This window comes from Anabrus simplex, chromosome 8 (genome assembly GCF_040414725.1).
Source record: "Anabrus simplex isolate iqAnaSimp1 chromosome 8, ASM4041472v1, whole genome shotgun sequence".
In the NCBI taxonomy this organism is placed as follows: Eukaryota; Metazoa; Arthropoda; class Insecta; order Orthoptera; family Tettigoniidae; genus Anabrus; species Anabrus simplex.
The window spans coordinates 164,681,078-164,695,848 of record NC_090272.1 but is presented as its reverse complement, the minus strand read 5'-3'; the positions used below and the strand labels follow the sequence as shown (position 1 = coordinate 164,695,848).

Here is a 14,771-nt window from a genome sequence, read left to right as displayed (position 1 = left end):
AGCCCTTGCTGCTGGATAATTATACTTGCTGCCGCTCTGGTTTGGTAACAGCAAGTTTTGTATTATTTTGAGGAAATGCAATTCACACTGCAGCTTTAGTCACAAAGTGCCGTACATAACCTCAACAATAAGTTTACTCAGTTTTTGTTGGGTACCAAGTCCTCTATGCCACATTGAAAACCAGGGTGATTTAATAGTCTTAAAAATGGGTTTAATTTAACTGTATTCTAAATAGCACCTCTTGTTTTCCTTGTCCAAATAAATTCAATTTTAAAACATGATATAGACCTAAGATTCTTAAAATTCACATGCCCATGTCCCTCCTGGAAACAGTTCCCACATTATTAATAAACTCAGCCATTTACATGACACTTTTAAGAGCAATAAATCAGTAAATGCTCATACTTGAGACACATTCTTCTTCTTGAGGCGCCTTCTCCTAGCGAAGGTTGGCGGTCCACATAGCCAGCTCTGGACGTGATGTTGCAGCATGGAAAGCATCTTCTGAAGTGCAGTTGTGCCATCTTTGGATGTCCTTCAGCCATGAATTCTTCCTCCTGCCAACAGACCTTTTCCCCTGTATTTTTCCTTCAATGATGAGTTGTAATAGCTGGTACTTCTCGCCTCTCATAATGTGACCTAGATATTGGGTTTTTCTTTTTTTAACAGTAAGTAATAGTTCTTTTTGTTTCTTCATGCGATGAAGGACTTCGTCATTTGAAATTTTCAGCACCCACGGTATTCGGAGTAGGCGGCGATATAGATACATTTCAAAAGCATCAATTCTTTTTTCTAGATTTTGGTCAAGGGTCCAGCTTTCACATCCAAAGAGAAAAATGGAGAATACATAGCACCGAATCATTCGCATTCTTAATTGCACACTTAGGTCCGATTTTGTAAATAGCTGTTTCATGCTAAAAAATTGCCTCCTGGCCTGTTCTATTCTAGATTTTATCTCCCTCTTGGAATCACATTCCTCATCTAGCACAGTACCCAAGTATTTGAAGGAGGATACTTGTTCAATCTTACTGCCGTTTATTGACAGGGTTGCTGGAATTTTTCTTTTAGAGAAGACTACAACTTTGGTCTTGGAAGCGTTGACAAACAGGCCAAACTCTTCACTGCGCTGGACTAAATTGTCTATCATGCGTTGGAGCACAGGTAATTCATTTGCTATGACAACAGTATCATCTGCGTACCTGATATTGTTAATTGCCTGTCCATTTATAACTATCCCGCTGGTTTCCTCCAACAATACCTCCTTAAATATTGCCTCAGAATAAATGTTGAATAAGAGAGGTGACAGCACACAACCCTGACGAAGACCTTTTCTGATTGTAGACGCTTCTGATGTTCTTTGGTCGATTTTGACATCTGCGGTTTGATTCCAGTACAGTGCGCTGATAATGCGTAAATCGCATTGGTCAATACCAGTCGATCTTAGTATCTCTATCATCTTTTCATGTTTCACAGAGTCGAAGGCTTTTTTGTAGTCAATAAAACAGGTATAAACATCGACATTCATGTCCCTGCACCTCTGTACTAGTACATTTAAGGAGAAGAGTGCTTCACGTGTGTCGACCCCATTTCGGAAGCCAAACTGGGTCTGATCCATGTAAGATTCACATTTCTTGTAAATCCGGGTGTGTATGATTCGCAGAAATATTTTGAGGACATGGGACTGAGATTATACTCATCAATCTGAGAATGTACTCTCTTTTATTCATACCATAAATGAGAATCTACTCTCAGACTGTTACAATTGTGAGTTTATACTACATCACCTCCATGACATGAGTATATACTCAGTGAGTACATTCTCATGAACTTTATTCTTATGAAGTGGAGTATATACTCAGAAATGTTGAGAATATACTAAATACTCATGTTTATTCATACCACCCATTATGTTTTTCGTAAAATCAATCCTGATGCTAGAACTTTTTCACCTACTAATGCGCCTAATAATCAAAGCCCCTCTGATTCAGCTTCGATTAGTGTACTTGACCGAATGATTACTAAATTAAATTCAATATCTAGTTTCGTTAGTAGCCTATTTAAATATGTTGATACCTTTTCACTTGATTCAATCAAACTTATTTTAAAGTTTCTTATAAAGTTGCCCAAAACCAGAAATGTGTATTACATAGATTCCTTGTTTTTTTTTTTTTTTTTAGTCCTGTTTTTACATTGCAATGGAGTTTTGAGCAAAGAAATGAACAATTTCACAGCCCATCATCAGTCTTACATTCTATTTACTTGGCATTAGCTGATATTTGGTTCGATAAGTTCCCCCCTTCAAAACAGTAGATTCTCAAGAATATTTTCTTACCAGATGGCAAGAAAACATGTGTGTCTCCATAGGTAAAGGGTACTATGGGTACTATGTCACAAATATAAATTTTAGAGGCAAGCTAAAGAGAATGTTTTTCAGTGATTCATTTGCCATTTTGTTTTAAACTAAAAGTTTTTTAAACAAATATTCTTCAAGTTTTTATACCAACTTCTTAAATTTTGATTATTCCTTTTATTTGTTTTGGAAGTATACTGGAATTGCTACCTTTTATCTCAAACTGGCTAGCTTGCTTATTATTGTGCATAGGAGATGTTTTGCACCTGGAAAAGAGCACAGAAAATAGAGTAAATATATGTCAAAACCCATTTAACCCCATACACAGGTATATATTTAATGTTTTTTTTTTTTTTGCTAGGGGCTTTACGTCGCACCGACACAGATAGGTCTTATGGCGACGATGGGATGGGGAAGGCCTAGGAGTTGGAAGGAAGCGGCCGTGGCCTTAATTAAGGTACAGCCCCAGCATTTGCCTGGTGTGAAAATGGGAAACCACGGAAAACCATTTTCAGGGCTGCCGATAGTGGGATTCGAACCTACTATCTCCCGGATGCAAGCTCACAGCCGCGCGCCTCTACGCGCACGGCCAACTCGCCCGGTATATTTAATGTTAATACACAGTCTGATTTATCTGGCTTCTTAGCTGAATGGTCTATGTAGCAGCCTTCAGTTCAGAAACCCCAGGTTTGGTTCCCAGCCGGGCCAGGGATTTTAGCAACATTTGGTTAATTCCTCTCGCCTTGGGGGGGCTGGGTGTGTGTGATTGTCTTAATACATATCTCCATTTACTCACAACATATCACACTACCAACTGCAACAGTAACACACTATGGTATACTATATTATTGTTGTTATTATTATTTTCAGCTGATTATGGAAAATTAACAGATTTAGTACTAAAATATCTTCCTAGAGAATACTTCTGACATAAGAAAAGATAATACCTGTCTCGTGTGAGATATATGTGAATAAGGAGGCTTAAGGAAGAACCGGAGGTCAACATTTCTGGTACGTGCTAAGCCAACAGCTGTCCTAGCATCACACACTTGTGCTAACTGCTTGTAGTCAGAATCTAGAGCATTAGAAAATAAAGTGAGAAAACATAGCTCAAATTCAGATGTACACAGAAAATTCACAATATTCCACAATCATTTACAAATTTACATTTATTTATCTCAAGGTTGTCAAACAAGTTAAATATGTTAAAAAAGCTTCAAATCACGTTACTTGGTGGGGACAAGAAGATAGAATCATTTCAATATACAGTGATCCCTCACTAATTCGGACTAACTAATGGGAGTGGGACCTAGACCGAATTACTGAAAGTCCAAATTATAGAAATGTTTTCTAAAATAGTTATCAGAAGCTATAGTTAGGAATATAATACATAATTATACAATGTATGCAATGGTTAAATAAAAACTAGAACAACATAATATTATTATCATTTAGACTTTTACAGCCCATGTAACTATTCATGAGGTATATTTTGTGCTTATGCCATGTAATTAATTGTAAACACACTCTACACGTTTTGAAAGGAACATTGCCTTTCTTCATCAGGAGACAACAGAGACATCGATCGAAAAATATCCTCCCCATAGAGGTTTCTAATATTATCATTTTGACTTTCACGGCCAGTGTAACTATTCTTGAGGTATATTTTGGGCTTATGCCATGTAATTAATTGTAAACACACTCTACGAGTTTCGAAAGGAACCTTGCCTTTCTTCATCAGGAAACAACAGAGACATCAATCGAAAAATATCCTCCCCATAGAGGTTTCTAATACCTTATTTATGCGAATAATATCTGCATATTTTTTTTAAAATGTGGTACGAAATTAGGGTGCGGGTTTTATTTTCTGTCAATGTTGGCATTTTTGTTTCAAAACCAGCCTTCCTAAAGTTAGGGTGCGGGGATTATTCGCGTAAATATGGTATTATCATTTTGACTTTCACGGCCAGTGTAACTATTCACGAGTTATATTTTGGGCTTATGACGTGTAATTGATTGTAAACACACTCTATGCATTTCAAAAGGAACCTTGCCTTTCTTCATCAGGAGACGACAGAGACATCGACTGAAAAATATCCTCGCCATAGAGGTTTCTAATATTATCATTTAGACTTTCAAGGCCCATGTAACAATTCATGAAGTATATTTTGGGCTTATGCCGTGTAATTAATTGTAAACACACTCTACGCGTTTCGAAAGGAACCTTGCCTTTCTTCATCAGGAGACAACAGAGACATTGATTGAAAAATATCCTCCGTATAGAGGTTTCTAATATTATCATTTAGACTTTCACGGCCCGTGTAACTATGGGGAGGATATTTTTCAATCGATATCTCTGTTGTCTCCTGATGAAGAAAGGCAAGGTTCCTTTCGAAACACGAAGAGTGTGTTTACAATTAATTACACGGCATAAGCCCAAAATATAGCTCATGAATAGTTATATGGGCCGTGAAAGTCTAAATGATAATATTAGAAACCTCTATGGGGAGGATATTTTTCGATCGATGTCTCTGTTGTCTCCTGATGAAGAAAGGCAAGGTTCCTTTTGAAACGTGTAGAATGTGTTTACAATTAATTACACAGCATAAGCCCAAAATATACCTCATGAATAACATAATATTATGTACAGTACAGTATACATATTTCATTTTAAAGCAACTAATGTTATCACAATAATGAACAGTAGGATTAATAAAACTGAAGTTACAATATTGAAACGTTACATTAATCGGGCTTGAAATGTTGTTCTTGTTTTTATTTTGTTGTTGCCCATACACAGTGTGTAATAAAAAATGAAAGTCTGAACTGGAAATTATGCCCAGTACAATATTGCAGCGTTTTACTTCATAATGAAAACCAGTCCAAATTATTGTAATTTCTGAGTTAGTGAGGGCTCACTGTAATATGTTTAATTTTAAACAATTTATAAATTATAAATATATTCCATGATTTCGGCTGAATACCCAACTAGGTCATAAGTGCATGTTTATATACTAGCACATTTTATGTGTGTGCTAATTGAACAATAAGTTGCCATTTTATAAAGAGATGAAGATATAAATAAAAAGGAAACAAACAACATGCAACATGGGTAGACCAACAACAAAGGAATATATTAATATGATTATTTAGGTATAATTTACTTTTACAAATTTAAAAAAGAGTAAATAAAATAAATCATATTAATTAAGGTAGGAAGTCTGCCTGCAGTATCTGCTGGGTGGATTGAGTAGATCAGTAGTTGCTGTTGCCAGTCCCAAGCCCGGATAAAAGAGGAGGGTTGGCTTAAAGCCATAAAATTAACATCTTGAGGCAATAAAGGGCATGATGGTTCCACATTTTAGTGGCGGTACCCCAACAGCGTCTGTTTCACATGTTAGTGGTGGCTGCATAAATATCCTCTGTGGCTAACAACCGTAGTTGTAAATCAGAGCTTGCTCCACTTAAGGTTGATAACCTTTGATAGTTAGATAAGGAAAAGCCTTTAATAAAAGAATTCCACCATCCAACCCCTCAAGGATGGAGAAGACTACATCGGATTTGGTGGGTAGTCGCCTAAAAGACTATAATGAATTTGAACGCTCAAAAATACATACATATAACCAAACATACAAACATAGAATCAAAACATAAACATATTGACTACATTGCGATGCACAATATAAACTCCTTACTGAAAACCGGAAAGCTCAAGAACTTCCCAGATGAATTAGATAGGCAAAATATTCTTGTGATAGGGCTCCAAGAAATGAGAAATTTAACAGAAGATCCGTTTGAATCTCGAGGTTATAGAGTATAGAATGGGATGCCAGACCAAAGGGTCATGAAACATTGCCCCCGGTTTGGTACAGGATTTATAGTAAATTTGAAAATAAGATTCCATATTTGATTTTAAAGCCATCTCACCGAGAATTGCAATTTTAACTTTACAAACCACAAACAAACATTACACCATCATAAATGCGCATGCCCCTACCAATGAACAAAATTTCCTAACACAAACTCTGCAAGAAGTCGATAATGTCTGGGATCTCCTTGATCAGACAATGAATAAAATAAATATGAATAATATCAAGATCCTTATAAGGGACTAACGCTCAACTGGATGAGGAAAAGAAGTATCGAAATGTAGTAGGAAAGTGGGTTCCTCATAAATATACTAATAGAAATGGCCAAAGACTCATAAAAATTTGCAGAACCCATGGACTAATCTCCAAATCTACATATCTTAAAGGAAAACCACACAAACTCAAAACGTGGAAACATCCTGATTGGACAAAAGGAGAATGGCAGCTAGACCACATATGTATGGACAAATTCACAATATCAAAGTTCTAAGGGGAACAGACACTGGTTCAGATCATTACTTAATTTCAGTAAAATCACGATTAAATTTTCTCCATTAAGAAGAAAAAGACAAAATAGAGTTGGAGAGAAAAGGACATACGACCCTCATCAGTTAATCCAGAATGCCCAGTATCGGCAAAGAACAGGAACTACAAGACTAACAGACAATTTAGATGACCTAACACCAATTCTTAAACAGAATGCAGAAGATCTAGCTCCATTCAATCCAAGGAAGAGACATGCCTGGTGGACCCCTGATTGTGATAGAATGCATGAAGAAAGACATCAAGCTTGGTTGAAATTTAAAGCCTACAAAACAGAAGAAAACACCATGAACCGCAAGAATGTTAGAAAAGAATTCATGCAAATGATTAGAAGAATTAAGGAAAAATATCAAAAAGATTTAATAAACTCTATTGAGGAAATTTATTACAAAAACAATTCTAGAGATTATTACAAAGCCTTTGGTAAACAATAAGTCTCAAAATTAAAATTGCAGAAAATGGGAATTCTTAGATTCTGTTTGTTATTTTCATCATTGTAACACATGTTATATTACAATGTTCAGTCTTCTTCTTAGCATACATCTTTCACTGCTGTGTCTGCCTTAATTGCTTGCTGGCTCCTTTTCTGATCAAACACCTGGTAATGCTGTAAATTCACAGATTTCCTATCAGATTTGATAGTATTCATCTATCGCTGTCTAGGTCTTCCTCGCTAACAACTTCAGTCCCCATCACCTTCAAGGTTGAAGACCACTGCTGCTAAAGTGGAAATTTGGGCTACCCTGCTATTTGTTTTATGTTGCACCGACACAGATAGGTCTTATGGCAACAATGGGACAGAAAAGACCTAGGAATGGGAAGGAAACGGCCGTGGCCTTAATTAAGGTACAGCCCCAACATGTGAAAATGGGAAACCATCTTCAGGGCTGCCGACGGTGGGATTCGAACCACTTATCTCCCGGATGCGAGCTCACAGCTGCGCGCCTCTAACCGCATGGCCAACTCGCCCGGTTGGGCTATTCTTACATGCCCATACCATACCATTTTGTTAATGGGTGTTGTTCCCATAATTTCTTGGATTTCTTTAATTTCAGAGTTTGTCCATTTTGGTGACACGTAGTGATAATCTCAGCATTTTCATTTCCTTTAGTCTTTTATCTACTATCATACCTTGCCTGCCTGGCAACCATGATCATTAAAACATCAAGTCCATATGATCTGATATTGTTGTTAGCTGGTTCGAGTCCTGTTGGTGGGAAAACGTTTCACCATCAGAATGTTGGCTGACAGGATAGAAGAGATGGTGGTATACAATTTTTAATCACTAGATTGTGAGCCAAAAGCCTGGATTCAATTCCAAACCTCTCTGCAGTGTTCATATGGATGAGGACATGATGCTGTTGATGAGATTCGTCCATCAGATGGGGATGTTAAGCCTGAGCAGACCCCTTGATGTTATTTGACAGGAGTAGGCTATGAGCTGACACTAGGTTTTATCCTCTCCTTACACCCATACTCAGGTCAAACACAGAAAGATCTGCTCCAGGTGGGCCAAACATGTCCTCTGACACTCCTGACACCAGAAGCCACATACTAAATAAAATAAAATATACAATTCTAGTGACTGGCCAGCATTCATATCTATACAATACTACTGGCCTTATAACAGCACAGTAAACCTTGGACTTGAGTTTCACTAGTTGTCTTATTACAAAGAACTCCAGTTAGATCTTTCCGTTTGCACCAACTGCATACTATCTATCTCTTAGCTCTTCATTTAGGCCTCCATCATTCTGAATCCATGATTCACAATTACGTTACTCAATATGTATACAACAATATCTGTAATGATAAATTACGAAAGCAATGCAGGTTATCCCTTTATATTGCCAAGTACCAGTGTGTGGAAATAATCATATATAGTATGTCAGCATGCACTATCTCATTCATATTTCTCAGATATATATTATGATTATTTCTCTCCTTCATATTGAATTTTATTCTCTACTGTTCTTGAACATCTTTCCAATTGACCAACAGCTACTGAATATCTCTTTTTTTTCTTCATTCAATCAATTAATTCCAAAAAGACTTCTTCTCCTATCTACAGTATTACTTTATTCATAATCTTATCCACTAGGAGGATGAACTGTGAGGGTAACCGAACATTCCTTTTTTTTTCAATCCATTGTTTAGTAAAGACCAAGTGAACTTCTTACCTTTTTATAACTTTAATTTTTTTAATTTTAACATATGGCTTTCAATGCTGGGAGTGTCTGAGGACATGTTTGGCTTGCAGGTCTTTCTATTTGATGCCCGATGACGACCTGCACGTCTGGGTGTGAGTTGATGACTATGATAATGACATAGGGAGAGAGTGAAATCCAGCGCTGCATGCAGCCTACTCCTGTCAAATAACATCAAGGGGTCTGCTCAAGGCTTAACATTGCCATTCGATGGGTGAATCACCATCAACAGTGTCATGTGCCCTCACTCCATATGAATACTGTGGAGAGGTTTTGAAATGAATTTAGGCTTTTGGCCTGCAATCTAGTGTTTAGAAATTGTGTACCACCACCTCTCCTACCCTGCTGGCGAACATCATTTACCACCAACGGGACTCAAACTGGCTAACCAAGTCAGACCATAAACTTGATGCCTTGACAATCAGGCCACCAGGTGGGCTTTATTACAAATGACACTGCCTTTGTGATGATTATTTTGTATTTACCCTAAAATAATGACACCACCCACTACCATGTTGCTCCCTCTCACTGAAAGGACATAGTCTTTCCCATCCTTACTGGTAGTGTTCCATTAGACACTGCACACAAAACCTATTTTAATATCCCTGGTCTGATGTCATATTGCTCTCTCCTTTGTTCTTCCTCTACTATAACTCAATTTATTTCTCCAAAACATTCTCTATTATTCTTGCACAATTGTACATAATCTGTGGATTCTTCCAGTAGGCTTAGGACTTATGTGGAAGATATGCCTCTATCTGTTTCTGTCTTTGTAAACTACTTCTCTCATACCTTCCAATGTACTGCTCCTTTTTTGCTAAATAATTCTAAATTTAGTCCAACCACCCCTTCTTGGATGTCCAATTATTCTTTCTCCAAGCACCATCCTTTCTAAGTACTGCCAGAGAATCTGTGCTCCCTGCATTCACTTTACATGTCTAAACCATTTCAGCCGTGCAGTTCTCAGTCTTCCTTCTACTGCCAAGTTCACCTGCATGTGTCTCTTTTTGTAATCATTCCTGATTCCATTCCTTCTCGTCTCCTGCTAGTTGATCTTAGAAACTCCACTTCACATGTATGCAATTTACTGATGTTTCTTACATTTAATACATAACTCTCCAAGCTGTATATAGAAGGTATATGTAGAAGGTAGGATTTGACATTGTCTGTTTTGCTCTTGCATTCTGTACAAGGTGTAAGAAGTTGAATGAACCAGATGTGTTCTCTGTTTTCATCTGCTCCACACTTACATAACATATTTTGATTTTTTTTATAAGACTTCACTACTTCTGCTTGAGCAAAGTAACTTTATGATGGCTGTTTGCCTCTTAATTTCTTCCTTCTTTAGTGTTTGTTTTATTTACATTTCAGACCTTCAAAAAACCTCCCAAATTCAGATAAAAAGAAAAAAGACAAGAGAAAAAAGTAGATCAAAAGAAATAACATGACATGCAGGAGAAGATACATAAAAGTGCACTGCAACAAAGAATAGAAAATCATACCATTCAAGTTTTTTATTTTTGCAAGTAACCTCACAGCATGTAATCTGTCAATACGGTTACTTGTCTTGGCAGCTGAAAGTAATCGCCATGCTACAGAATTCCTCAAGGAGTTCCACCACTGTGAAACAGATGGCTTATCAAAGCTATATAGTTCATCTTCAAGGTTTCTACCTACAACAGAAAGACTAGTAAAAATTATACAAAATATTTTAAATAAACAATAGATAAACACCACTTGATCAAAATTAACTGGACATACCGCTGTACAAGTAAACAAGAGTCTAGATGTCGCTATGACCGCCATTGCTGCAATAAAAGACGGAATGATTATTGGTTGCCACATTAGTAAGCAATCAGACAGGGCCAATTTCGCCTCTCCCAAGTTGCCCAAGTCGACTGTCAGAGACATGATTATGAAGCAGAAACACAACCACAACAAAACACGTACGTTGAAAACCACAGACCACAGACCACAGGTGGGGTGGGAAAATCGTGTTATATCATCAACTATGAATTCTGCAGAGCCATAATTGTGCAGCTAGCACCATGAATGTGCACTGGGAAGTAAGGAGACTGGCTCAGGCACCTGCCCATTTCCCCAGCGGACAGTAAGTGGTGCATTTGGTAGCATAAAGAGCACCGTTACTGGTCAGTGAACTACTGGAGATGAGCAATTCAAAACAATGAATCATATTATACCAAGTGATAGACAGACGGGAGGGTTCAGGTGTGAATAATACATGCTACCCTATAAAGTACCCACAATTGAATCTGCCAGAGATGGGGTGAGTGTGAAATTGTTTTACATGGAACGGACTTGGTTCTCTCGTAATACTACTGAGCACGTTAAAGCAGAAGGATATAAGGACATTTTGACCTGCTGTGTGTTGACTACGGTAGAAGACCAGTTCAGAGATGTGTTTCAGCGTAATAATGCTCCCTGCCTTAAAGCAGGATCTGTTTGTGAGTGGTCAGTGGACAATAAATTTCCAGAAATGGACTGGCCAGCTCAAAGTTATGATGTCAGTCCTATAGAACGCCTCTAGGATGAACTAGAACAGAGATTCTATCTACAATGCGAGAGCCCACATCATTAACAATAAACTTGCTGCACCACCGCATGAAGATGGTCTGCTATTCCACCAGAGATGTTCTGACATCTAGTATACGCTCTACCCCGCAGAATTTGAGCTGTAATAAAGGCCAAGGGTAGGCCCACACCAAATTAATTTCTTCTACTGGGTATTATATCCGAGGAACATTTACAGAACAGTTTCAAAAACATGCCTGCATACTTTTAATCAGATATAATCTATGAAATATATTTTCACTGCAGTTCACACAGGTATTCCTCCTGAACAATAGCCAAATCAACCCGTTACATTCAACAAATAGGATAACAAGTACCATTGATCCTCAAACTGTTATGGCTGTGAAGTATGAAAATTTAATTCTCAGCTAATACTAATGAATACTAAGAACGTATTGAAATTTATTCTTCTTCTTCTTTTTCTACCGCTTTTCCCCCACACCTGTGGGGTCGCGGATGTGAACTGCGTTGCACATGTTGATTTGGCCCTATTTTACGGCCGGATGCCCTTCTCGACGCCAACCCTATATGGAGGGATGTAATCACTATTGCGTGTTTCTGTGGTGGTTGGTAGTGCGGTATGTTGTCTGAATATGAAGAGGAAAGTGTTGGGATGGACACAAACACTTAATCCCCGAGCCAGAAGAATGAATCAGAAGTGATTAAAATCCCCGACCCAGCCGGGAATCGAACCCGGGACCCTCTGAACCGAAGGCCAGTACACTGATCATTCAGCCAACAAGTCGGACATTGAAATTTAGCTATTATGACAAAGATATTCAAGTATAAAAAACTGTAAACTAGAAAAGCACTGGAACTGGTAAGATTTCTGGGGGTATACTGAAGGCAAAAGGTTGGGATATAATACCATATTTGAAGTATTTATGACTAATGTTTGCATGAAAGAGCAATTCCAAATGAATGAAGAGTTTCTATAGTTGCCCCTGTATACAAAGGAAAGTGCGATAAACATAAAGCCAATAAATACAGGCCAGTCAGCATGACCTGTGTCATGGGAAAGTATTCTTTCTGATTATATTAGCCCTATATATGATTGCAAAATTACTAACAGTTTTGACAGAAGGCAGTTTGGGTTTAAGAAAAGTTATTCCAGTGATGCTCAACTTGTAGGATTCCAACAAGATTTAGTAGATATTTTAAATTCAAGAGGTCAAATGGACTGTACTGCTCCATCCAAGGCTTTTGATAAGGTAGATCATGGGAGACTACTGATGAAAATGTGGGCAACTGGACCACACTAAAGAGTGACTGAATGGGTGACTACATTTTCTACAAAATAGAACTCAGAGAACAGTGGCGGCGGCAGTGGCGGTTATTGTTTTAAGAGGAAGTACAACTAGGCAACCATCCTCTATATAAAAGTAATCAGGGAGAAAAAATGGAAGGGGTCCGACACTTCGACAACTGAAGGTATCGACCAAAGGAAGACGGGGCCCACGAAGGGCATGAAAATGAAAGACTCTCTCAGCCCCCACATGTAATACTGTCGGGGTCTGAAAAGAACAAGAGTTGACCTAGGGAGGTCGGATGGGATAGATGAAAGTGAGGAGCCTGGCACAAGTGGAAGCAATGCCAGGACTCAGCTGAGGGCCCCATGGCCGCCAATCCAAGTGCCAAAGTTCAGAGCCCCGGAGGCCCCTTACGACAGGCAGGGGATACCAAAGGTGTTTTTCTACAGCTCTCTCACCCACAGGGCAGTATTATTGGACCTTAATGTTTCCTTATATATATATATATATATATATATATGCATACATACAGGGTGCCTGAAAATAAGTTACGGAATATTTATGGGCATAATGAACCCAATAATATAAGAGAGGATCCGTCGTCCATTTTTCCTAAACCCTTCCGCTAATCGCCAGGGGGTAACTGGTTCATATCTCATGTCCTGCGATGTAGTGCACTGAATTCGCAACAGAACATTAGCAGTGAAAAACATTAAGATTAACATTCAAAATTCTCAAGGAAAACGCATGGGTTACGCAGAAATTACCAGAATCTCTTCTAGCAAATGGAGTACAGATACAAGTGCATGACTAAGGAACACATGGTATCAGCTGTTTACATGTGATAGTTCAATGGCTAAATGGTTAGCATGCTGGCCTTTGGTCACAGGGGTCCCGGGTTCGATTCCTGGCAGGGTCGCGAATTTTAACCATAATTGGTTAATTTTACTGGCACGGGGGCTGGGTGTATGCGCCGTCTTCATCATCATTTCATCCTCATCACGACGTGCAAGTCGCCTACGGGAGTCAAATCAAAAGACTTGCATCCCAGCACTAAAAGCCATACTCCATTTCATGTGCTATGAAGATGGCAAGCAATATGGCAGTGTGCATTGCATGACTCAACATGTGTAGGGGAAGGGAGTGGATGAGTGGGGCATCGGGAAAGATAAATTTAAACCATAATTTCCTGTAAGTTTTCATGTTTGTGCTCTGTGCCACGTGAAAAACACTACAAAAATTAAATAAAAAAATTAATGTTCACAGTATGTATGTTACATAAACAATTAACAGAATTCAGTTATCACTAAACATATCTCCTCAATTGCCTAAGGACTCTAAAGTCATCTGGGAAGGCCCAGCCTGTCATGCCAGGGAATCTGAATAACAGAAAGAAGATATTTGGCATTAATAGTGGTATACATTTCTGATTAATACCTATCAAAACACAATAATAATGTACGGATCTAATTTGGGCTTCGTTTTATTAGCCTATATTCTAGGATACTCTGTTCTAAACAGTCTTTAATACCTGTCAATACCATAGGACATGCTTGCAATGTTTATTTTTATTACAAAGGCTAAGTTATTTTACATGGGTATATCATTTCAGTAATTATTTTGTAGTGTGGCGAACATTGACATGCAAGAAATATACCGTGTTTACAAACATGCTTTATAAAACTCGCTTTGAGAAGAATGGATATTGTGTTTTTGAGGGTCAATCACCATCTAACCCCCTTAGGGGAGAAATATTTTGAAGTATACGATATTTTACACCTAGGACATAAAATAACACCCTTCTCGTAAAATTACAACTTTGTACGTCAAACAGTTTTGATGGGATAAATAATTTCGTTTATTGAGCTAACCTCATTTAACACTTTTTGGTTGGAACGTTAAAAAATATTTCCAATTTCACACCTAGAATTTGGAATACTGGAATTTTGTCTTAGTTTGT

At 38.0% G+C, this 14,771-nt stretch overlaps 1 protein-coding gene across 3 annotated transcripts in view; it reads right to left on the bottom strand.

Moving 5' to 3' along the window:
* LOC136878911 (protein SERAC1) overlaps positions 1-14,771 on the bottom strand; it is a 115,301-nt gene that overhangs the window by 67,578 nt on the left and 32,952 nt on the right. For 2 of the 3 annotated variants that reach the window (XM_067152512.2, XM_067152514.2), the window contains exons 3-4: positions 10,472-10,642; positions 3,298-3,425 (exon numbers count right to left, since the gene is read on the bottom strand). In XM_067152512.2, coding sequence (XP_067008613.2) covers positions 3,298-3,425; positions 10,472-10,642 — 299 coding nt within the window. The remainder of the gene's footprint in view (positions 1-3,297; positions 3,426-10,471; positions 10,643-14,771) is intronic. The other variant, XM_067152515.2, reaches the window with a different exon arrangement.